Below are 27,280 nucleotides of genomic sequence, written 5' to 3'. Positions count from 1 at the left end.
TGTATAATCTTCCTCTGAACAAATTGATAACCAGTATGCATAGGATTATCAAAGTGTATTGCATGTAGATAGTTCAGAATTAAAATAGCGAATACAAATGCTTAACACTTCAGCTACTGTAAACATTATGCCTTCAATTTATGAATTCAAATTAGGTATATATGTCTTCTGCTAAAAACTACAAGATTTACATGTTTGCTACTTAAGCAGTTTTATAAAAAAAATTCTAAAAGACCTTAAACCTTTCACTTTACAGCATGCATTTCTACATATCCTTAGGGCTTTTACACATGGGTTTATTTTTGAGTGTTTTTGAGATGCAGGTTTGAGTGCATGTAAACGAACGTGACTTTCATTTCACTGCATTTGCATTTTATTATATTTTTTGATACAACATGATGCATTTTTGTGCGCATGACACACTTTCAAGACAAGAGCTCAGCATGCATTTATAAATATGGAACCTTATTTTAATCCGTTCCTTTAATATAGGATATACATCACAATGTTTTAACATACACAGGTCCTGAATCCCCTTTGCAAGGTAAAAGGGTACTGGGAATTTACCTCTCATGGCAATGCCTCCAACAAGTGGGATCGGGGAATACACCTGTGGGTGGCCCCAATAGGAAACAATAATTACACACCAAGTGCTGTTTTAACAAATGGAACTTTACATAAATGGAGATTAAAAGTGGAGATTAAAAGTGGAGATTAAGGGGCATATTTATCAAAGGTCGTGGTGAATTTTCGAATGAAAAAAATTAGCATTTTGAGCTATTTTTCCGACCATGTGGTACTTTTAGGGCCATCAGGGTCAACATTTAATGGGACTGATAGAAACATCTGAGTTGAGAGGCGTTGTGTGACAAAAACAGATACAATTTTTACTCACAAAAACTGATCAAAATCTCCCAAGTAGTTTAGCCCTAAGAGTCCTCCATTTGAACACTGCCCAACATATTTTCTCCATGTGATGTCACTACCATCCAATTTGCTTCCCATGCTTCTATGTTGCTGAAAGTCTTTTCAGCAATATGTTGGAAAAGACTTGCTTTATAGAAGTAGGAAAACACAATGATGAATACAAGTCACTGATGCTTTGATTATGTATGATAAAGATTATTTCATTGACATTTAATGAGCGCAATTAATTTTAATAATGCATTCTATGGTCTTGTGATTTTTAATTGTGGGTGTTGTAAAATGACATTATGTTAATTAGCTGAAGGTCTTCAAGGGATCTGAAAGTTATTTTGTGTTTCTGTGTCAGACACAGTTGGGTGATCTTCGCAAATTCTGTATCCCATATTTCCCAATATGCACATTATATAAAATATGATATTTACCACCAAAGCCAACTTTTTTAAGTTATTTTATTGATAAAAAAGATAAAATCGTGGATGGGAGTTTGTTTGAGCTTGGTTTAATAAATATGAGATAAATTTGAGTTTTAGTTAATAACCCCCTAAATAAACCCAAAAGGTTTATTGTGCCACTAATGCATCTGCAGCTTAGTTACTATGAAGTACAAGGTACAGTTCTATTATTACAGAGAAAAGGAAAATTATTTTTGCTGAAAATGAACCGTAATTCAGAGTTTTCTGGATAATGGGGTTTCAGCTAAAGGATACCATGCCGAACAATGCCAATTCATTAATTACAATTTATTTATTGCTAATCAAATTAAATAATTCATTGAATCAGATTGAGTCAGAATTAATGGTTCATATTTAGATTTGTTCTCCAGGAAACTGTGTTCACTGTTAATATTGGATTTAAAGACAAAACTTTTATTCAATCGTTTAGATTGTCTGAGGTAATGAATCCCTGGAAGGCAATGTTAAATATCAGTTTTGATCTTTAAAATTGCCTAATAAATGTGAGTGAATCTATGAGCTAATTTGATTAATACAATAAAAATTCCATCAATGAATAAATGAGAGGGTAGGAATTCCGCAGGATAAAATTTTTTTACTATAAATCTGTTCCTTTTGTATTATTATTATTATTATTATTAATATTTTCACAACTATATCTTTAAGAGGTTATAATATGAGTAAGCAGAATGTGAGAGATAACTAGTTTTGTCTATATGGTCCTGCACGATTAAGGTCATATGGGGTCTGTATGTATGTCTTTTTAATATGATTTTTCTAATACATTTTTTATTTTTATTGAAAAATTTTAAGTTACACAATACCTTCATTGTCTTGAGTTTGAGTTTACTTCCTGATGCTGAAGGTTTTTTTCTGTTCTATTTGGCTTTTTGATTAGCCATGCTCACGCAATTTTGTTTGTGCAAGATCAAGATACTGAATTCATTTTTTATTACAGCCTATGGGCATTTCAGCAACAGTTACTAACTAAGCAATTAATCATTTGCTATAATTAGCAAGTGACCATATGCAATAAGTCTGTTCAGATGTCAGTATTGATGTCCTGGGTGTTAATCAGGCCATTACATTCCATTCTTCAGTCATGCTTCTCCTGGCACAGTCTTCATTTTCCTTACTAGGGATGGGAGAATTTTTTCGCCTTGTTTTAGACTTGTATGGTAGCAAGCGTCAAAAAAAAAGACACGCGTCAAAAAAATTATTTTTGATGCACATAGACTTTAATGGGCGTCGGCGACAATTCGCTGGCGCCGAATTTTTGGCGAAACGAAACGGCTCAAATTCGCCCATCCCTATTACTTACTAATAGACATACTTTTAGTGTAAAGTGTCAAATATTTTACACTTAATAAACAATTAACATTTGTGTAAAAGGAAAGCCTATTTATAAAGTTGTTCTAAAGCATGTATTATCTCCAAACTAATCAATGTGATTGATACCAGTCTAAGGCCATAAATTATGCTATTATTTTACATTATTATACCTTGCGTAAGCTATTGTCAGCAAAATCTATAACATCAGTGGTACTATTCAGTAACCAGGAGTTCTGCCCATCATGGAATCGTTGCCACTAGTGATGGTCGAATATATTTGCCAGGCATGGATTTGTGGTGAATTTCCGCATTTCGCCACCTGCAAATTGTTTTGCAAATTTTTGCCCATTTCGCAAATTTTTCGGCAGAGTGAAACGGGACAGATTTGAAAATAAGGAAAAAAATAGAGTGGAGCTTGAATAGGCAAGGATTTTGTAAATTTACACAATTGTCATATATATTCCTTTATGTTCACATTTGTTAGTGTTTTAAAGATCAGTTGTACCCCTTTTATTTTCTATGAATTGCATCCAGAAAAACTATATAGTTGCAAATTTTCTATGTGTATTATTTATGTAAGATGTCAGCTCTTCCATCTGGTAAATCTCATTTACTATTTTATACCTCTGCTCTAGTAGGTGGTAATGGGCTTCTCCAGTGGAATAGTATCAGTGATTTTGCTGCCATTAATAAGTCTTGTCTAAAGGGGCTTTATATATTAAGACCCCGGTTATTTCTTTGCAATCTGTTAAAGGGGACCTGTCACCCAAAAAAAATATTTAAAATCTGATTTTATCACATTAGTCAAGCACAATGAACTTTAGTTACACTATATAAAGTATTTGAATCTTGTTTCCTTCAGTCTGGGAATTCATAATTACAGCAAGCAGGCAAGAGCCATTTTGTGGACACTGTTATTAAGACAAGCCTTGCATCAACTCAGAATCTTGTTTGTGCACCAAAATGGGGAACCCAATGTCCATCCCCATGCACTTGCTACACAATTAAACATAAAAGAGAATGAGGGAATGTGTGGAGAGCAGTGACATCTAGGAAGTGCTGAATGGAAAGTGAAAGTAATTATCTCCCCCACCTCTATGCATAAGGCATAGAGGAGGGGCAGACACTATTTGATTGACATCTGAGATTTTTAAATGAACTTAAATTCTTGGTATTTGTTACTGTTTGAACAGCAAGCATTTGTTTTGAAGATAATGTCACATTTGGAACTGGTAAGTGTGATGCTCAATTTGATTTCCCAATGACTATCATATATTGGTTGTTCTTTGTACTTTAGATTATTTAGTAATTTATACAATATGGAAATCTGGTGTGGGATAACACTTTCTTTGGCACGTAGAGATTTGAAGGGTGTCAGTTAATGTAGAATTGTCATTCAGTGTGAAATTTGAATATATCTCCAGTGATCTTGTTTTGTCCAGTTTTCTTTTTGTTGTAATATTGGGGACAATTCATTTGGTTGTTTAGATAGACGGGGATGAAGTCTTGGGTTCAAAATTCCAAAACCTTATTGTATCCTTCATCAGTTCTACAAGGTGGGTATTTAGGATTTCTAAATATTGGCAGTAATGGTGAAGAATATACCATTGGCCCCAATTTGTGGTTAATGGAATTACACATAGAGAGTGTGGGAGTCAATGGTACATGGGTATTTAGATCTTTTGAGCATTGCCTCAAATGTTTAGTCCAGGATATGGATGAAGTGTATTATCAGCCCACTCATCTTCCATTGTTCTCCAGTATAGAGTAGAGTTCGGATTCAAGGTCCAGGTATCCTAGTCCTCCTTCTTGTTTTAGTTTTATAGAGCTTGAGTCAGAATTCTACTTCTTTTTCCTTGGCATATATAGGGGCACATTTACATAGCTCGAGTGAAGGATTAGAATAAAAAATACTTCGAATTTCGAAGTATTTTTTTTGGCTACTTCGACCATTGAATTGGCTACTTCGACCTTCGACTACGGCTTTGACTTCGAATCGAACGATTCAAACTAAAAATCGTTTGACTATTCGACCATTCGATAGTCGAAGTACTGGCTCTTTAAAAAAAACTTTGACCACCTACTTCGCCACCTAAAACCTACCGAGCATCAATGTTAGCCTATGGGGAAGATCGAACGAATAGCGCTAAATCCTTCGACTTCGATATTCGAAGTCAAAGGATTTAACTTCCAGGGGCGAATATCGAGGGTTAATTAACTCTCGATATTCGACCATTAGTAAATGTGCCCCATAGTGTCTGATCACATTATTAAATTCTTTGAATATTTTAGATGGAAGGTGAATAGGAAGAGTTTGGAAAAGGCAGAGAAATTTAGAAAGGATTGTCTAATCACTGATTGGTTGCTATAGGTAACTGATTTTTACTGTGTTGATTCTACCCAACCATGTAAATTGTTTTCCCCCCATTCCTTTAAAGTCCTACGAGTTTCATCAAGTAAAAGGCTTATAATTGAAATCATATAAAAGTTGCTGTCAGATGAGATCCGGACCCCTAGGTATTTTAATGCAATTAGGTTGCCATTTAAAGGTAAAATTAGACATTAAGGGGCACATTTACTTAGCTCGAGTGAAGGAATAGAAGAAAAAATGCTTCGAATTTCGAATGTTTTTTGGGCTGCTTCGACCATGAAATTAGCTACTGCGACCTTTGACTACGACTTCGACTTCGAATCGAATGATTCAAACTAAAAATCGTTCCACTATTCGACCATTCGATTGTCGAAGTACTGTCTCTTTAAAAAAAACTTTGACCCCTACTTCGTTCGTCAGTTTTGGGGATTTTTCCTGGTCAACACTTCTGCAGTTGAATCTTTAAGTTTGTTGTGTTTGCCCATGGTGAAATAGAGGGATTTCCACTACTCTGGGTAAGGTAAGTCCGAGAGTCCAGATCACACGTCCACCATGTTTGGCTGCTGGCCACGCCCCCCTCAAAATGGCTAGAATTCTTAACAAATGTTGGTAGGTGTTACCAAGGCACAATTGGTAAAAAGTTCTTATTTTTCAGATTTGAATATTTTGTTTCATACAGCATAATACATTTATAGCATTATACTGTAGTAATTAAATTCTCTGATTAGTTAAACCATTAGGGTTCTCATTAATGGAACAAAGTGGCTATCTGGAGCCTAAGTTACCACCAGGGGGGTGGGATTGTGTAGTACAAGGCATGTGTTCAAGTTAATGGGAGTTGCCCAAGTCAAAATGCGAACCATTTTTTTAATTCAAGGTTTTCAAGTTTTTTCCACAATTGTATTCAGTCAAGTTTTTTATATTCTCTTTTTATAAATAAGCAAACATTCAAGTTTTTTTAAATTGTGAGTTTATTCAAAGTATAAAACACTCTAAAACCTCCCAATTTTGATTTTTAATATATAAGCCCACGTGTCTGAAACATTATGTTAATTTTCAGCACATTTTAAGCATTTGTACTTTTTATACCTTTCTAATTTGTCACAAAGCACAGGTCTTTTTCATGTGTTATATTATTAGTTTATGTTAAGTTATTAATGAAATAGAATATAATGCTCAAAGAAAAAATACATCCACTACAGTATATGATTAAAAAAGTAAGAGAAAAAAGTAAATATAAAAAGTACAAGAATAAGTTAGAAAAGCAATAATGTGAATATGGGATGGATCTTGTACCAACATAATGCAACAGACCTGCTGGAGAAAACCTGGTGTCATAAAATGATATTACCTTTGTGAGGCCTTAGGGTTACAAAGCTCTAAATATGCTGCCTTCAGAAACTTGGTTAGCCAACACAGAATATACAAATATCAAGCTTTAGCTAAAAGGGCAAAAGAGATCATCTAGATATGGGCTGTATTGATGACCTCTTTGAATTCCTGGTGGAAATAATTCAATGATTTTTTTTAATGCATTTTATACTAGGCAACAGCTTAACTTATCACTCATATATTTCTAGTTCAGTTTTGCTAAAGGCAATGCAATATAGCTGCAGATATTACAAAAAAAGCTTATGTATATATTACAGCAGATTGTAATACATAAAGTGATAAATCTGACTCCACTGAATTTGCAGAGCGTACATATATATATTTGGAAGAGAAAAAGTATAGCAATAATCCATATCGTTGGGAACAGGTTTCTGAGTATTTTGTTAGGAAACTATCATCTTCAGCAATAACTATGTAACAACAATGAAGGTTTGGAATGAAATTGGTAAGCATTTCGTATTCATCTAAATAGTAAGACGTTTCTGGTGGGGAAGGGGGTTTGATTGCTTTGGTTCTTCTTCAGAGGACCATGAAGATCAAATTTGCAGTTAACCTAAGTGATCCTTTGACATCATTGTTTATGGCTGTTTATGGAGCTGCTATGATTTATGAATCTGGCACATGTATCTCAAAATACCACTTCATTTAAATGGAAAAATGTGCCAGATGCTTATTCCAAGAAAACTATCAACAACAAAAATAGCATTGGTTTTTTAAAACGGTATAACAGTAGAACAGTCAATAATGGTAGCATCTTAAATATAGCGCTGGTTCATCTAATATATGTTACTAGTGAGGTCCTACTGCAAACATAGATTTAAATTACTGTATGTTTTGTATGTAAAACTGCAATATTTTTTCTTTCTTTCTTAATTTTTTGTGTTTTTTATATTGTGTTTTATGATAAAGCTGTATCCGTTATTCATAGAGTGATAATACATTTTGTTTGGTGTTTCCCATGCCAAATGTATTTAGGAAGCTGACTCTTTATGAGCAACAAGTGATACCCTTTTCCTGCTGTACTATGGCCACAAATAATAGACCATAGCAGTATACAGTTTAGAAAGGAGAAGCATGTTTTTTTTTTTTATCACTGTACCAAACAGCAGTAAGTCACATAGTAAATAGAAGCAAATATACCTTCAGGCAAACATCTAAACAGATTGGGAATCCACAAAACATAGGCGTTTACAATCTGTTTACAAGCTGTTTGTGCTTATATATCTATTTATTTACTGGAAAAAGAAATCAAAATCAGCCTTCAAATCACTGTTACAAATTAGGCTATTACTAAGCCATCATTGACTATGGTTAAAACAAAGTATACAATGATACATAAAGCAAGTTCCTTTGATTGCTCTGTAGATTAAATATTTAGTTTGGGTCAAACATCATTTGTGTAATATTCATTTCATTGGAACGTTCATTTATAATTCCCTTTACCCATTCTTCAAAAAGTGGGTTTATTGATGTGAAAACAAGGTTCCCCTATAATTTGAAGGGAATTATTTACAAGACCAGTTCTGTATTCTCTATTTAGAGATGCAAACTCTTTGGAAGTTAGCCATGTGGATACTAATGGGCATATTTACTACTGATCATTATGGGGCAATCAATTCTGAAGAATCCAGAATGATCAACAGTAAAGGGAAAATATGATGTGATCAGTGTGGCTGAAACATGGCTTAATGAGTTGCATGACTGGGCAGTAAATATCAGTGGCTATACTTTGTTTCAGAGGGACAGAGGCAATAGAAAAGGAGGAAGGGTATGTATGTTTGTTAGGCAGGATTTAAAAGCTTATATAAAGGAAGAGGTTATGTTATAAAATGAGGGGGCGGATGTCTTATGGGTGGAGTTTTTCACCAATTGTAAAGAGTCCAGCAAATTAATTGTAGGGGTATGCTACAAACCCCCTAATGTAAGTGAGGAGGAGGAGGCTAAGCTCCTGATGCAAATAAAAAAAGGCTGCTAGTTTGGGTAAAGTAATGATAATGGGGGATTTTAATTACCCAGATATTGACTGGAGCAACAGTACTGCCAGATCAGTTAGTGGGAACAAGTTTATAAACTTGTTGCATGACAATTTTATGGCACAGGTTGTTGAGGAGCGAACCAGAAAAAATGCCATTATGGATCTAGTGATCTCTAATGACCCAGAACTTATTACAAATGTGCAAGTCATTGAACCCCTGGGCAATAGTGACCATAATGTTATATCATTTAATGTCTGGTGCAAAAAACTAATAAACACTAATTTAGTGCCTTGAGGGCTGTCATTGAGAACATTGATTGGGGCTTTTCGTTTTCAGCTAAAAACACAGAACAGAAATGCTTCTCATTTAAAATTATATTAAATCATTACTGTTCTCAATTTCTTCCCTTAAGGAGTAAATGTAGAAGCACTAAGAATCACCCCATGTGGCTTAATATAGAAGTTAATAGGAAAGAAGAAAAGGGTATTTAAAAACGAAAAGTCTGGTGGGACAGAAGCTGCGTTTAATGAATAAAACCAATGCCACTATAATAACCAGCAATCCGGAAGGCAAAGAAAGGAAATAAAGAGTGCAAGATTAAAGCCAAAAAGTTTTTTAAGTATATTAATAGTATAAAGATGCGGGTTGAGAGTGTTGCTCCTTTAAGTAATGGTACCAGTATGGTTGTAACAGATACAGAAAAGGCAAATGTGCTAAATCAGTTATTTTATTAAGTGGATACAATAGAGGAGTCTGAGTTCCCAGGCTCACTTCATAGCTGCACTGATGGCTCTGCTCAATCTAGTCAGTGGCTGACTCAGGATATGATTTGTAAAGCTTTCATACAAATTAAAGTAAACAGGTTGCCAGGGCCTGATGGCATATATTCCCATAGTTCAGTTTTAGACCGGCCCCTATTCCTGATTTTCTCAGATTCGCTTTTATCTGGTATAGTACCTATAGATTGAAGAAAAGCTGATGTCCTTCCAATATTTAAAAAGGGATTATGATCTCAGCCTGGAAATTATAGGCCAGTAAATTTGACATCTATTGTGGGCAAATTATTGGAAGGCTTGTTAAGGGATCACATTCAATTATCATGGCTTGGTCATGTCAGACAAATTTGATTGCTTTTTATGATGAGGTAAGTAAGATTCTGGACAGTGGGGGGGGGGGGCAGTAGATGTGATCTATTTGGATTTTGTCAAAGTGTTTGATACTGTGCCCTACAAACGACTGCTTTCTAAACGAAGGTCTGTTGGGCTAAATTAAGTTGTTTGCACATGGATAGGAAACTGGCTACAGGATTGAGTACAGAGGGTGGTTGTTAATGGTACATTTTCTACTTGGAGTAAGGTTGTTAGTGGGGTCCCTCAGGGATTGGTGTTGGGTACACTTTTTTTTAATCTGTTCATTAATGACTTAGGGGAGGGTATTGTAAGTAATGTATCAGTGTTTGCAGATGACACCAAACTATCGAGCCCAATTAATTCCATCCGGGATGTGGTATCCCTGCAACAGGATCTTGACAATTTGACAATCTGGGCAACTAAGTGGCCAATGAGATTCAATGTTGATAAATGTAAGGTCATGCACCTGGGATGTAAAAATATCCAAGCCACTTATACCCTTAATGGGACTGCACTAGGCAAATCCATTATTGAAAAGGGCATTAGAGTCCTTGTAGAAGATAAACTTGGCTGTAGCAAGCAAAGCCAGTCAGCAGCATCAAGGGTTAATAAGGTCTTGAGTTGTTTTAAAAGGGTCATAGATTCATGGCGTACAGTTTTGGTCTCCAGTGTTCAAACAGGACATTATTGTATTAGAGATAGATAGAGAGTGTAGAGAAGGGCAACTAAGCTGGTAAAAGGTATGGAACATCTTAGCTATGAGGAAAGACTGGCCAAATTGGGGTTGTTCACACTGGAGAAGAGGCGCTTAAGGGGGTATATTGTAACTATGTATAAATATATAAGGAGATCACATAATAATCTCTCTAATACTTTATTTACCAGTAGGTCTTTCCAGCTGACACAAGGTCATCCATTTCGATTAGAAGAAAAGAGGTTCCGCCTAAATATTCTGAAGGGTTTTTTACAGTGAGAGCTGTGAAGATGTGAAATTCTCTCCCTGGATCAGTTGTACAGGCTGATACATTAGATAGCGTTAAAAAGGGGTTATATTTCTTTTTAGCAAGTGAGGGAATACAGGGTTATGGATGATAGCTCAAAGTACAAGTTGATTCAGGGACTAGCCCGATTGCTTCACATGGTTTTTTTTTTTTGCCTTCCTCTGCATCAACTAGCAGTTAGGCAGGTTAAAAAAAAAATGAAAAGGTTGAACTTGATGGATGTGTGTCTTTTTTCAACCTAACTTACTATGTTTCTATGTATATATTCATGTGATATAATGGAACTCACTCGATTACGGTTAACCAGCAAATATCTCTTGCTATTTGGCATGATTATCATGCAAGGCACCAAAGTGGGTAACAAAGGGTGCTGTGGACTGTGGGGAGGTACTGGGAGCAGAGGGAACCCTGCGAATGGCTACATGGGATGGAAGGATTGGTTGATGGCACTAAGGGAGGGCCGTTATAAAAAAGGAGAAGCTGATAACCCTCCTCCTCTTGTGACATCACTTGCACTCTGATCGCTGTGCATGCTGGCAACGTGTCTGGTATTCCCTAATGGCGGCCGATTATCCCCCCACCCGTTGCACTGTTACACTTATATTGTTACATTTATGTGTTAAAAAGTTTCAATGGATTTTTTTCCATATTAAGAATGTTATATAACAAAATATTATTATTGTCACAGCTATTGGCGGGTAATTGTTTTTGGTCCTTGCCATCTGGGTAGGCCAGTAGGTTTTTCCCTCGACATGCCCACCGCGGTTGCGGTGGCTGGCATCTGTGGTAACCTGGGCTTGGTATAACATGGCAAGGACAGGGTTATCGTTTTTTTGGCAAATATGTTTTTAATAAAAGCTGTGGCCGACCTCCACTCACGAAAAGGAAAAACGGAGTCTTGTGTTTTATTTAAATGTTAGTTTACAAGTGACTGCCCCCCACAGTCCTAACATCCATTCGTATGTGTATAGTGACCTAAGTGGGCACTAATGAAGCCAAAGTGACTGTTTCTAATTGTATGCATTTGGAGATATTGCTTGTGTCAGGAAGGCATATCTGCTGCTAATGTAGCAACCTTATATACACAGCATAATGTAACACTAATAAGCAGCATACTGAGTTAAAATGAAGCTATGAAACACTTCAGATAATGGCGAGAACTTTAAAAGAGCAGTAGCAAAAAGGGCTTTTATATGCATTTATATGTAATATACTGTTACTCAGCATTCGTAAATATTATGTGTATGTAGCCAGGGGGGGTGCCATCCAAGTTTCAATGGAGCTGTAGGGCCAATATATGAATAGCAGATAAGGTATTTAAAAAAAATTTTTTAGTAAGACTTTTTAATAAAACTGAGCTGACAGATTTAGCCTTTGGGTGTTACTGGCCCCACAAAAACAGGACATGTTAAGGTACTTCATAAATTATTAAAGGCATTACTTTCAAAGGATTTGTCTTATTTCTTAATCCCAAATTGGACTTATTTCAACAGAGTCTGTAAATCTGCTGATACACAATAGTATTGACCACTACATGATTAAAATTGTATGCATGACCTTGAAACTACAGATGGCACATAGAGTGTAATGTGCATAGCAAATTATGTTACATACAGTATCTTAGAATAACACATAGTACATGGTTTATTGCTGAACAAGTTGAATGATAACTCATGTAGATCTGTAGTTCAATAGATCAAGGGGAAGATCATACTTATTAACTGCCTAAATGGATTTTTATCATATGCTTCAAGGATTATGAAATGTTATCAATTGATCAACATTTTTTAGAAGAGCAAAACTTTACATTTTTTGGCTTCTGATAATGTAAATACTTTATAACATAAGTCTGATGAGATTATAGGAACTGTTCATATACTATAGAGCCGTGATCCCCAACCAGTGGCTTGGAGGCACGTTTTAGTTGCATTATAAAAGCCAAAAAGAGCCTTCTGTAGGCCACAGAGAAGCTGCGTACCAGATAGCCAATTATAGCCCTTGTTATATGCTTGTGTTGCCCCCCAACATTTTTTCTATTAGAAATGTGTCTCACATGTATAAAAGGTTGGAGACCCCTGCTATAGAGAATGAAGGTCAATTTTTAAAAAAAAAAAAAAAAAATGTAAAGTACCCTTAAAAATTGTGTCATTGCAAGGGATACAAATTATATTTTTATTGTGAGAATTTTGGAAACGTTTTATGGCTTCATAAGTTTCATTTAGTTAACTGAACTGTTTTTTTTCCCAGCACCTCTGACAGATAAACCACCAAAGCTACTAGAGCCATTGGAAAACAAGCTGACAATTCAAGAGGCACAGATTGGTAAGTGATCTATTATGATCTTTTAATTAGCCAGTAAGTCAAGTCTGCATCTGGTGGAATGGAGTTAACTGAAATTTATCACATGTTCCAAAACTGCTGTAATGAGGCAAATTCTAATAAGAGGAAGTAGCCTAAGAAAGCTTTATATTTTGAAATTCCATACCAGATTAAGGCAACTGCAGCCTTTTAGCAGGGATGATCTGTAAATTCAAATATGTCCCCAGTAGCTTCCCATCTTCTTTTCTGCATGACAGTTTAGAAACCAATGCAATTTACATCACAATTTAATAATCAGCTGTGTATCATCAGCTTTTATAACATTCAAACCTTATTTTCTGCTTGATGATTGGTGACAACCCCTGTGCTTAGCTTCTCAGCAGCCACCCAGACAACACTGAGCATGTGCAGTGTCACTGATACTAAAAAATACAAGATGGGAAACCCTGGTGCCCAACTTTTAAGGTTTGAATCATTACTGATATAGAGATTCTAAACTAAAGGCTAGTGTAGTAAGTTCAGTATATAGGATCCTATAGAATGGTTAATAAACAGGCAGAGGTCAGGGCAGGCAGCAAACTAGAGAAGGTCAGGAACAGGCTAGGTCAGAAACAAAAGAAACTTAGGAAACGCACCATGAACTATTAGAAATAGACCTTCATTGGGCAAGGTGAATAGGAACTTGGTATCTTTAAATTTTAAGATAATCGCTAAGCGAGATAACATCAGGCGCAGCACACATGTCAAAACCTGGAAGCAGCGCAAGCACACACCATAGGAGAATTGGTGCGCATCAGAAGAGGAAGCGGCGGGCATCCCCGCCACACCACTAGACATCCGGGTACTCTCAATGGGGGGTTATTTACTAAATCTCAATTTTTTTTCGGTAAAGGTTTTTGGGCAAAAACTAAAATTTTTAAAGGGGGAAAAAAAATCACATTCTTCTATATTTATTATATCCTGAAGCTGTTAAAAGGCCAAATCCGAAAATCTCAGACCTGCCGAGGTCATATAGAAGTCAATGACAAATGTCCCTCTTACAATTTGAATATATCATAATCTGCACTGGGTCAGATCAGATAATCTAAAAAATGTAGGGTTTTCAGACAATAACCTGAAAAACAAAATCAAGCGATGAAGGTGTCAAATCTGGAAAATTTGTAGAATTGAGTTTTAGCTCGATTTTATCAAGTCTTTTCCCGACTTGACTTTTTTTAAGTTATTCTATTGATAAATAAGATGAAAATTGTGGATGAGAGTTTGGTGGAGCTTGGTTTAATAAAAAGAAGAGATAAATTCAAGTTTTATTAAATAACAACCCTTAATGTAGTACGTATACATATATACGTTTAGGAAAAAGGCCTGTAATTAGGGCCTCAAATATCTAAAATAAATTGTTATTGGTTGCTATGGTTTACTGTACATGGGCAAACATAGTGCTTTTTTATTACAAATGGGGATTAGTGTTTTATGTGTGTGGCAAAAAGGACTAGAACTAGTGGCCCTTTCAATCCTGCTCATTCACAATTAGTTCATATTGCCTACTAAAGCTGCTGATTATAGAAAGTGTTTGCTAAATATACAGTATACAGAATCCTGCAAAGTATAGGAATGTCTGTACATTTAATTAGTGAGATAAAGTGTAGCAATTCAACAATGTGCTGCATTCTATTATAATATTTTCCACTCTCTGAGGTCATCTAAAGTCTCTCTTATGCTTGAAAAATGAATCACATTCAAAAGAAAAAATACTTTTAGTCAATGTCCTTTGAAAGTTGGTAAAAAGATAAATCTGTAGTGTGTAAGAACAATAGGATTAAACTGACTGAGTATACGCAAATGCTTTGTTCCAATTAAACGGGCTTTCAGAAGCATATTTGACAAATGGATGTTTTTTACTTTGCTTTTTACACTAAAGAAGCTTGTATAATGGTGTGATTAGTATTGGTTAGCTTACAGTTTCTCCTTCCTCCTGCTCTTTTTTTCATGCAATGTTATTGAACTGCATTGTGTCGTTTTTGTTATTAGAAAATTCATTGATGATATTAAAGTTAATTCTGAGTTATTAAAGTATGTTTTGAATATAGTCTGTGTTTATATTACCTTTTTCTTTCCTATAGGCAATTATATATATTATATGTATTATAAATAAAGTATTTATAGACAGACTTCTATCTAATTATTACTGAACTACATATTTAGCCTCTAGTCTTCATGTAGGGCAGGGATCCCCAACCTTTTGAACCCGTGAGCAACATTCAGACATAAAAGGCGTTGGGGAGCAACACTAGGGGTGCCAAATAAGGGCTGTGATTGGCCATTTGGTAGCCCCTGTGTGGATTGTCAACCTACATTGAGACTCTGTTTGGCAGTGCAGCTGGTTTTTATGAAACAAAAACTTGCCTCCAATCCTGGAATTCAAGAATATGCACCTGCTTTGAGGCCACTGGGAGCAACATACAAGGGGTTGGAGAGCAACATGTTGCTCGCGAGCTACTGGTTGGGGATCACTGATGTAGGGCAAGGGGGATTTAACCAGGGACAATTAATACTTTCTTCTTCCATTCAATGAGGGTTGAGTATTACCAATGCCCAAATGTTACTGGATCAGCTCTTTCCATCAAAATGATTTCCTCTTTGAAAATACCTGTGCGAATAAGAACACTAGTATAATGGTAGCATGTGCAGTCAGTGGATTATAGAGGGGAGCTACAGATTGGTTTACTCTCCTATCACTAGATGGGAACACTGTGCATAAAAGTCTTGAGCAGAGTTAAATCCAGCTTTTTGTACAATAGATGATTATTACATAAAGGAAGACTTTAATTGAATAGAACACAGACCATGTTATACAGCTCTGTATATAAAAAATTAAAATTTCATGCAAGAAAAAATTGTGCTATTTATTATCTAGCAAACCACTAACCAAGAAAATATGGGAATGTAAATTCCCATGGGTCTGTTGAAACAAAAAATTCTTAATTCTTAATTTTGTGGTATCACCTGACTATTACTGAAAGGGTGGGAGCTGGCCCCGGCTTCTGTATAAACTAAAACAAACAAGGGAAAGTTGTGCTCAACACAAATTTTTAAAACCATTTGGCAGGGGTGCAATGAGGCTGTGACCACAGAATTCACATAGACAAATACAAGAGTCCTCTGCACTCAACCCATTATCAATATATTAAGGACATTGAAACATTTTGTGCCTTAAGCAACTAAAAATGCCTTACCCTTTAAACAAAACAGGGATTGTTTGTCCATATATTGCAATACATTTCAGATGGCCAACTACGTCAAAGTCATCCTTGGAATGGCCAGTCCTACACTTAACTTGCATATGATTCATTAAGAATTCTATTGCTTCATTGTACATGTATATTCATAGTGTTGCCAAAGCAATCCTATTGGTGATAGGATTATGGATACTGTAAGAACCCTTTATACGGAACAAAGCAATGTGAAGGGGGTTATTTATTAAAATCTGAATGGTAAAATATTGAGAAATCCTAGTTTTTTTCACTAGAAACTCGAAATTTTTGAGATTTATTATACCACAATGCTGAAAAAAGCCTGAATCCAAAAATCCGCCATCTGAGACCTGTTGAGTTCCTTTGTAAGTCAATGGGAGAGGCACCTATCTCAATTTCAATTTGTCCTGGTCTGTGCTGGGTTTAGCCCTAAAATACAACTTTTCCTGGGTCTTCCAAACAAATTATCAATTCGGGAAAAAATAAGTCCCCAAAAAATTGGAGTGATTCAGGTTTTCATTTGATTTAATTCAATTTTTTTTCCTAATCCTATTAAATTAAGCTTTTTTTTATTAATAAATAGATTATGAAATCAATATATATATATATATATATATATATATATATATATATATATATATATATATATATATTTATAGTGTATACAGTATATGTATGAGGAGAAGAAACAGAAAATACATACAGGAAAATATTATTTAATTTCCCTTTTTTAAAATCTAACAGATAAACATTAACAAGTTACTTGTTCCTAATAAAACAACTTAAAAAAAAGAGAAAGAGAGATTTTAATACTATTTTAAAACATTAGTATTTGGAATCAACTACAAACCTTTTAAAAGGAAAGTTATCATGCAACTATCATTGCTTAGCACCCCATATCTATTCACTGACAGAGTGAACAAGGCAAATAATAGAGTGAGTGTTGACACTAGAAGAACACAGAGGGGAACCAACATTACACAGCATCTTGCTCGGTTAGCCACAAAGGATTGTTGACAGTTCCTCTGGATGCTTTAAGTCCTTAATAGCAGCTGCTAGGGAGCACCACTAGCCTTCAGTTGCAGTGTCATGTCATGTTAATTGTTGTCTCTTCTAAAGACTAACATAAAAAATACAAAGTGAATTCTGTTTCATTTATATACAAGTTAGATCCTACATTTTCCATTTATTTCTTTAGCTGACGATTACACAAGCAACTATCTATCCCTTGTGGCTGTCTACAATGCAGACTACCCACCACAACCAAGTTGCTGTTTTTCCAATTTTCTTCCTTTGTTTAAGTTAAAAAAAAGTGTTTCCTTTAGAAGCAAGTGGTCTAACGTGGTCTGATACCCAGTCTCATACTAGACAGCTTGGTTTGAATTCTTCCACCAACTAATTGAATAGTGGGACAAGTAACTTGAGGGGTAATTTACAACTCCCCTGGCTGCAAGTGCAAGAACACTTAGGGGCACATGTACATCACTCTGCAGTGAGTGCCAGATCAAAAATCCTGCCTGTCACTTATCACTTGATAAAGGGACTTAGGTCTCCAAAATTCTGTATTTTACCAAATAAAGGGTTGCACTTACATTAACTGCTTTTGATTGCTGTACACTTACACTCCCTAATCTAGTCCCATCTAATGATTAATGTATTCACTGATTATAAGAGGACTTTGTTATGTATATGTAACATTATGAAAGTTAACTGATCATGTCAATAAATACCTTTTCATAGGTTTAGATTTGAGTAACATGTAGGGGGATATCTCTGATTGGCCTTTGGAATATTTCTTTACAGTCTCACAAATACATAACCGCCATAGTACAGACAACCGTTTCCCATATATGTCCGTGTGCATCAACATACCTTAAATTTTCTATAAAGCATTTAGTATTGGACTGTTTTGCCATTAACATGAATTTATCTTAGTTAACATCATATTTCAGAGAAAAAGAAAATTGCTTAGGATTACTCTATGGGGAATGGCCTTCCTAAAATTCTGAACTTTTTGGAAAACAGGTTTCTGGATAAGGAATCCCATACCTGTATTGGTTTATTACATTGGGCTGTGCTGGCTCCTCACAATCATCTGTTATCTTGTTAGCAATAGTACAGATTATTCACTGGCATGTTATGAAAATTCCTTTTGGGAGTTTGCCTATTGCTTGATGTTTGATGACAAAGGGAGCAGCAGATGTCTAATGACACAGAAGGAAGCAGATAAACTGGTCTCTTAGAGGAGAAACACAGCAAATATTTCTCACACTCATCAGTCACAAGAAATATTATCGTTATTGAAAAATGTGCCTTCTCATAGTGGTGATACCTACTGTTTTTGTATATATTTTATACTGAGCAGACATTGTATGTAGATGATTAAAAGGCCATTATGGTGATTAAACATACAGTATTTACAGGATTTAGATTTAGATTGTGTATAGCGCATTCGTTTTTTTAACTTTACAGTACATTAAAAAGTTCTATTCAAATGGAAAATCTAAGGAGTTTGAAAGGTACAGATGTGTGATGTTGAGGGTTTTGCAGAAAGACACTTGCTAGAGAAAACAAATTGTGAATGGGAGTATATTATGAAGGATACAGAAAGTTGCAGATCATTGGTAATATTTAGAATGTATTTTGAGATCATTCATAGGGTAAATGTATGTGTAAGAGATGTGCATTTTAAAGACAAGAATTGACTCAGATATGGACTATTATATGTGTAAAAAGTGTAGTGTCTGGTTTTAGCCATTATGGATGGTAATTCTGCTTATTGGATGGGGGGGTGAACTTAAAACCAGATGCATTACAATTAGGGTTGCAATTGGGTGTGTGTCAGATATAGGGGTATAGATGAATGTGGTGCAGGAAAGCAATAAGGGTACTTAAAAATAGACAAAATAAGTGGATGTTAAGATTCTAAGAAAGTCATAACAGACCTTAGATGACACGATTAAGTAGATATAAAATATGATAGGCAAGGTCTTGGTATTATTATAATAAGAAAGTGAAATCCATAAAATATGAGGTCGAAAAGACATGTAAATGGCTAACAACAATAGACCAAAAAAACACAACTTTCTTCTAGCCCAACAGTGCCATATATAGAAAGAGGCATTAAAAAGCCAAATGGAAATGACAAAATTAGAATGCTATCCACATGTAAGGCTATACCGCTATAAACATTCCTTAATTGTAAACCTGATATCTAAAATGTATTGAATGCTGCGACACAAATGACATCACTAAGCACCAATTATGGCATCACTGAGCCCTGTTTATAAAAATATAATTTACATGGGTCTTGTAGATATATAAAAGAGGAAACAACAGCCAAAGATTTGAATCAAAGATTGCAATGGCAAATTAACACGAGGAAACCTGAAACACTGCAAAACATTTGCTCATCTTCTGCATTTGAAAGTACTTGGAATTATTGATACTTGATTCATTCTATAAGGGAATAGTTCATCATAATATAAATTTATATATTGTATATTGTAGCTTAACATCTATTTTTTTCTTCAGTGTATTTCTGTGCTTTATCCAAACATACAGTATCAGTAATTCTCATTTTGTCAGGGAAATCTGCAAAGCCTGAGTGAATCATATAATGGTTTCACACAGTTTGAAATATTCAGTTACTTTTAAAGACTATTATAAATCTTTAGTCATTAGTGGATTAGACAGAGAGAGCAGCCTCTTAGTTTGTGGAGGCTTTTTTCTTCACTGCCTGTTGGATATCACCTTGGAGACTAAAAGCATTCCTAGTTAAATGAATTGGTTGTCTGATATTAATGTCAAGAATGGCAAATAATATAGATTGTAGATTGTTGTATAATGATAAATCAGCCCATATATATATATATATATATTTGTATGGAAAGTACCCACATGCTTCCCAAGATTCTTATTTGGGTGCTTATGGGTATATATCGTTGTATGATCACTTGGCACTTTTATCCTTGATAAAGACCCCAATTGGTGCCAAAACGTTGGATGCACAGTGATGCTTTATTAAACACTTGGTGATTTAGAAATACGGAGTGCTTGTCCCTCTAGAACAGATATATATATATCTGAGCCCCTCATTGTTTTTACTGGTTTATAAGAATAAGGCCACCAAGTGAGTATATGAAACAAATCAGCCTAAATATATCAAGCAGTGGTACATCCAGTCATGTTTTGAGTTTTGTTCTTCTGTGGAGCCTAGTTTTGGCTATTTTTGGCTTTCATTTAAAAGCAGGAAGATTTATTTGAAAGAAAGAATCCACGTGGTTTGATCAATGTAGGCCACAGAGCCTGTTAGCATTTCACTATGCTTCTAAACCTTTCAACTCTGATACATTTTCAAGTTGTTGCAAACTTTCCAACTTCAGTTTTTTTTATTCTCTTTTAAAAACTTGTACAACAGACTTTCTTCTTTCAGAGCAGTTTTACAAAAAACAACTCAGTGTCTTATGTAAAAAGGCAAAGGCCCAATGTATTTTTCTTTGTCAGGGCAGCAATGCATCCAAACTCGATTAGATGTTTGTAAACTTTATTTCACTTATATATAATATATAATATTTGTTCTTATAGATTTATTTGTACAGATTATAACTGTACTTTCTCAATCAATTATACTTGCATTCAGGGAAGGTCTCAGAGCAAACATGAATTGTTTACAGCAGAAAAAAAAGAAATTAGGCAGGGAGAACTCATTGATAAGACAAGTGAATATCTTAAAGGAAAACAAAGCCCACCCTCTAACCTCTGTCCCCCTCCACTGATCTCCCAATTGCTTTCACCTCAACCCACTTGTTACTGCAAAAGCATTTCTATTTGTGTAACTGGTATTTGTGCAGCAGGGTAGACACAATCTAGCGATTCTGATGGGTGAATATATTACACTGGATAAAATATTAGGACACTAAAATCCATCTGGATGAATATTATGGTAAGATTCTGTAATTTCCATTTAACAGCTGTTGGTTAAAAATTAATGTTAAAAATCCTGACCTCATGAAATTGCTTTTGGGATTGACAAGTCTGTTAATACCAAATCAGATCCTTAGTTACAGTGTCCTCTTAAATATTTAACATTTATAAATATAAAACAGTTCATAAAAAACAGCTTAAAGAGTGGAAATAATTGTATAGTTGTTGGGCGATTCATCCTGCTATTGAAAGAAGTAACATGGAAAAAACAATAAAACAATATTTATCTATATATATATATATATATATATATATATAAAGAGAGAGAGAGAGAGAGAGAGAGAGAGAGAGAGAGAGAGAGAGAGAGAGAGAGAGATACAGTAGATAGATAGATTGATAGATGATAGATAGACGAGGTACCCGTCATTGCACAGTAAATTATATTAGTCTACCCTTTGAAATGCTGAAATTTCATTGGTCAGATAAAATGGCAGGCATTTGTAGGAGAGTGTTCACTGTTTTGTGAAAAAAAAGTAGTTGTTGACCTCCTCTTGGATGTGAGGATTGTCCTTCAGAAGTTTCATTTTATTTGGACATGGAACAGAGTCAGTTCTTGGTTTAATTCTTAATATAAAAGAAGAGCACTTTTATGTCTATGAAGTTAGTTGCAGTTGCAGTAACCTACTTTAGTTTTGCTTAACCATTTTGCTTAAGGGGGTATTTGTCCTGTTTTGGAATTATCTTTAATGGATTGCAGATAAAGGTTTGCATGCTAGATACTGCAGATACGGAACATGCCCCTGGATGCCACTCACAGGCAGGCAGAACTGAGAAGCAGATGTGGTTCTTTGAGTGGGATCTTGCTTACAAGCAAAGATAAATGGCACCAACTGTCTGAATATGTACATTACAGTAATGTACAGCATAAATCACTTTAGCAAGTAAGTCCATTAACCTTGTTATATTTTATATTTAATTCATCCTGGGAATTGACATGAACTGAATGTATTGAAAATATATCAAGGTTTCATTGGGAATCACATTAGATATGATAGAGGTAATTGTATGTCCCTATATATTTCTCTGCACAAGCAAGGATTTCCCATTATAAGTTTCTACTGGCCGGAATATTAATACTCCAATATTAATGAGCTTTAACGATATTTCTATGAACACACCAGATAAAGTTTGATGCTGTAATAGCAGGTAGATAAAAAAAAAGTCACTTTAAACTAATTTACTATTTTAAATAGTACTACTATGGTACATATCATAACTTGATACAAGAGACCACAGTTTTTTGCTTGTGCATTAATATCACAAGCAAATAAGACAAAGTTTGTTGAGTATGGGAGCATGATTTCCAGGTCACAGCATGCAAACTGTCTAAGTGCATTGCACTTGATTTTTTTGTCTCTAAGAACTCCTCTATTGCATAAATGATGCACAGGGAAGGGAGGTGCCAGAGGATGCTCACATACTGCCTGTATTCTATATAGGTAACATATATGTAAAGGGTTTTTAGCATTGGGTTGCTAAATGTACTGTGGGCAAGAACGATTTAGCTTTGTCCCTGTTTTTTTGGAAATTGCACCTTGCAATCACATTGTAAATTACTAGTGATGGGTGAATTTGCGGCGTTTCGCCAGAAAATTTGTGAATGTCCTGTGAAATGTGTGAAACGGCGCCAACGTCTTGTTTTTGCACCGGTGCCCAAAAAAATAGATGCCGGCATGCATTTTTTTTGACACCGACGAATTTTCACGGTGGTTTTGAGAATTTCTTCGCCGGTGGCGAATTGGGGGAATTCGACTCAAATTCGCACCTGCCGGATGAATTCCTCCATCACTATAAATTACTCCTTATGTCCCATTGCTTTCTTTAATAAGTCTAAAAACCAGTTAGAGGGCAATGAATTAATTTGTACTGAGTGAGTCAGGGAGCATAGTGTTATGTTTGATCGTAGCTTAGGTTAGAAAGTTAGTGCCGATGACCAACTCTAGCTCCTCTTTATAGGCTGCGATACTGTCATCGTTTTTATTTTATAAATACCATTATGCATGGATTATGAGTGTTGTATCTTGGTAAGTGTTTATAAATTTTTTTCATTACTCCGTTATCTGCCTCTCTTGATCATGTCTTCTGAGAATCTCTCCTATTATATTCTCCTATTATATTACAGTAACACAGTTTTAATTCTTTCACCCATCCAATATCCAACCCTACAAAAAATGTATATTGTTCATTACCTTTGGAAAATGACTAACTCTGTCAGTGCTACTCTTGTTTTATACTCTGACACCGTTCTCAATTTCATGTTCTTTGATGTTTTGCCTTCTTTCATCTATCTCTAACCTGCATTTCTGTAACACTGCATGTCTTCCATGTCTCCTGAGTTCAACAGCTTTCTTCCTTAACTCACTCTGTTTCTTCTATTTCACTATCTTCTTTTTTGTCTTTTATCAACTACTTCCCCATTCTGTCTATTATAGAGTTCAAAGACCTGCTAAATATAAGGCAGACTACAAGCACTGTGGTTTGTGCCCATTCATTATACTTTGCACCCTGCTCCTAACTAAATAAGGCCTAACAATTATGTTGGTTTAATCAACATTGTGCAGTTGTTTTCCTTTGTAAGAGATTTCCAAAGTAAAAAAGAAATGTTAAAAGAAAAGCACTGCTACATTTTCAGTCATCCACACCAGCAGGTCTAGATAAGAAGGCAAATGTATATTTTATACAGGTACCATTCCCTTATGTTTCAGTATAAAGCAGTTTCCTACAGAAAAATCACAGAAGTTGTGTTTCATCTTTTCATTTGCCTTCTCTCTGTATTCCTTTATACTTATTATTTCTTAGATGTGCAGTGTTGAAAGTCCTAAACAACATTGCCATGTATTGTATTGCAAAAGAATCTGACACCAAACCATATGATCACTGTATTGCACAAGAAAACTTGCCAGAAAAGTCAAAAGTTTTTGTAAATGCAGGTGTCTTGCTTTTCTGTGGTGGGCAGTTATTCAATTTAGTTAATTAAATGTATTCCTGTCTAATCAATAAAATGCTACAGCAATGAACTTTTTACAAGAAAAGTGCAATGAGTAAGTACCTCCCCACCATTTAAAAATATTGTTGCTGCAGGGCAACCATTCTGCCTCCATAAAAACACATTTAAAATGTCATCATGTTCTTCATGAATCATACACTTATTAAGGCAACTCTTTTCAGAAAGACAGTGCAACAGGTACAGTATGTTGGGCCACAACTTTTACTATGATTGTGATCCGAGCTTGTAATCAGGCATCTTAACATTTCAACCTAAGGGGAACTATAAAGACATGTCCCATACACAGATGCTGCCTATATAATTAAAGGTGGCATAGCCTAAATAAATCATTCTCTTATCAACATGAATGCCTTACCAAAGTCTAGTCGTAGTGCATATATATTGGGATGGGCATTCATGGATTTGCTAGAAAAGACTACTAGAACGCTAGTAACATGCCTTCTTCCAAAGTTTTCCAGAAAAGAATGACATTTTAAATTATTATTTGTACTATTCTGTGGATGTGTTAATATTTTTAACATAGATGTGTTCAAACAAATAACATAATTAAGACAATATATTATGTGTTGAAGTATGATCTTATTTTTTTTCAGTACTTTAGATTTAAAAAAAAAAAACGCTGAGTTTTGTATTCAGCAGATATAGATAGCAGAACAAAGTACATGACATGTCAGTGGCAAATGTGAATAGTCAGGGGCTTTGGAAAATAACTTCTGGCCTCAGATTAGACTTTGAATAATGTTTGGATTTGTGGGTCACCAATAATTAGACATATAGTTCAGTAAGAAAATAATTAAGCATTGATTTTCGTTGTATCTGACAAAGCATGCATTATGCTGTCAAGGACACATAGTAAGCGAGGAGTCAAAATGTACACAACAAAGTAAACTGGTATATTTACCCTTAGTAAGGTTCTTTAGGTATCTTATACCCCTGCTTCCATCCCAAGCACGAATTCAATACATTTAAAGTGTGGGTAAAGAATACCATTAGGCGCAATATTCTGCTGCAACGGTGCCTTTATTCACCAACACGACATGTTTCGAGCTTAGCGATCTTTTTACATACATACACTTGAAAAAGAGCGCTAAGCTCGAAACATCTCGTGTGTTGGTGAATAAAGGCACCGTTGCAGCAGAATATTGCGCCTGATGGTATTCTTTACCCACAGTTTAAATTTATTCAAAATGTACACCGCTATGATATACAGGTATTTCAATTAATTTTGTATCAACAAGTTTTAGGGATTATACTTCATGTGTAGAGTTCATTGTTAAGCTATAAAGGTAATGTTCGTCTGAGAATCAGCTTTAAGTATGATGTAGACATTGATTGAAACAATTTGGATTTCTAAACTGAAGTTTAAAATATCCTATCTGTTTGGCAGGCTCAGTGGCATAGCAGCCAAAAAGCAGATTTATTTTGAGGCTACTTGTTCAAATTCAAGTGTATCATTCAAAATTCCACTCATTTTGTGGGTAACTGAGATTTTATTAATCAAATGAAAGTTTCAACTGCAGATTGTCTTAGTATGAATAAACAATGTTAAATACAATGTTGTAATAATAGTACATTTCAATGTGAACATTATTTTTATAAATAGTTTTTAAAGGGGTATTGTTTTATTATTGTACTTCTGTAGTTTTACGTTGTTTGGGATGTACTTGTTGAGGCCAACAATTTGTGTTTTTTGGATGATCTTAGGGAATATTGTGTATTCATATACTGTATGTTTCAGGATAGACAGATAAATTATTTATATTCATTGAATTAAAACAGTGGGCAGAATTGGGTCCATTCAAACACACTTACATTATATGGACCTAATAAATTATATAGGAGCACAATGTTTTTTGTTTTGTTTTTTGCTAAAACCACCAAGTTAGAGTTAATCAGTTTTCCCTTTTTACTGTGTCCATTGTTGTCTTGCCTGTTTACTGTAACATGATCCCATTCTGCATTTCCTATCCCATTGATTTATTTATACACTTGAATTAATTGTAATCATTATATGACTGGCATCTGGTGTACATTAAATTAGATGATTTAGCTTGGTAATGCAGTAAAGGAAGGCCAGTGCTGAAGTAAAGGGAAATGGTCTCATGGAAATACAGAAATGGAGGGGACTAATATCTGTGGAATAATTATTTAATATTTTAATTATTTCATACAAAAAAGAAATGATGGACAAAAACAATGTGCAGTATATATTTTTAAAGGAATAGCTGGGTTTTGGGAAACACCTCTCTGAGGCTATGAAACCATGGCAAATACCCACCTGATGCGCCAGAAAAAATAGTCCCTGCATTTAGCTCTTGTGGTTTATACCTGTCAAAAGGATATATAATCATTGAATATATTTTCAAGACTTTATTTTTGGCACAGCAACACTCAAGTCTTGGAAAAACAACCATGATTACATCTGACATTCAAAGTGTTATGATAGTGCAGGATTGCCGAGATTTAGAACATATTGTATTTCCAAATGACAAATTGGTATTATTAGGTAAAACGGTCTTAACATTAGCTTCTATGAGAATCTCCTGCAAGTAAATCCTTAGGAAAAAGATCTTTTCATATAATTATAATGAACCATTATAGGAATGTATAAAAATAAGCCATCTGATTGCTTATCCGGAGTGATTGCAGGTTGAAGCCTACATTCTGCTGCAAAATGACAGATTTAAAATAGGAAAATTTGTAGTATTTTGTAGTTGATTTAAAGTGTAAGACAAATATATAAATGCTCGTGTAAGTAAAATCTCCTTCGTATTGAGTACTAAGATTATCTCTTATTTTCAGTACTGAAGGTTACATTTGAGTTTGCTGATAATGTTGCTAGCAAAGAAATGATCAAAATAGGCTGAATCCATAAGAAAATATAGATATCAAACTTTTTATTTAGTTATTTTAGTTATAGCCACTTGATAACTTTTAAATGATCCACCTCATGCAAGTTCAGTAGGGAGTTTTGTATATTTGTTAGAGGCTGCATGGCCATTGGTCTGACTGGCAAACTGGTGGAGCACTGGTTTAACAATTTGTGATTCTTACCCTTAAGCTGTAAATTGAACTAGATACTATAGGAAATCCATAGATATTTAAGTCACAGGATCTACACCAGCATGGCACTTTT

At 34.9% G+C, this 27,280-nt stretch overlaps 1 protein-coding gene across 1 annotated transcript in view; it reads left to right on the top strand.

Moving 5' to 3' along the window:
• Positions 1-27,280, top strand: part of LOC108707447 (interleukin-1 receptor accessory protein-like 1) — a 745,402-nt gene that overhangs the window by 579,431 nt on the left and 138,691 nt on the right. The window contains exon 6 of the mRNA XM_041581751.1: positions 12,829-12,903. Within this exon, the coding sequence (XP_041437685.1) occupies positions 12,829-12,903 (75 nt within the window). The remainder of the gene's footprint in view (positions 1-12,828; positions 12,904-27,280) is intronic.

Source organism: Xenopus laevis, chromosome 2L (genome assembly GCF_017654675.1).
Source record: "Xenopus laevis strain J_2021 chromosome 2L, Xenopus_laevis_v10.1, whole genome shotgun sequence".
Classification (NCBI taxonomy): Eukaryota; Metazoa; Chordata; class Amphibia; order Anura; family Pipidae; genus Xenopus; species Xenopus laevis.
Note: the sequence above shows the minus strand (reverse complement) of the source record. Positions and strands in the feature narration are given on the sequence as shown.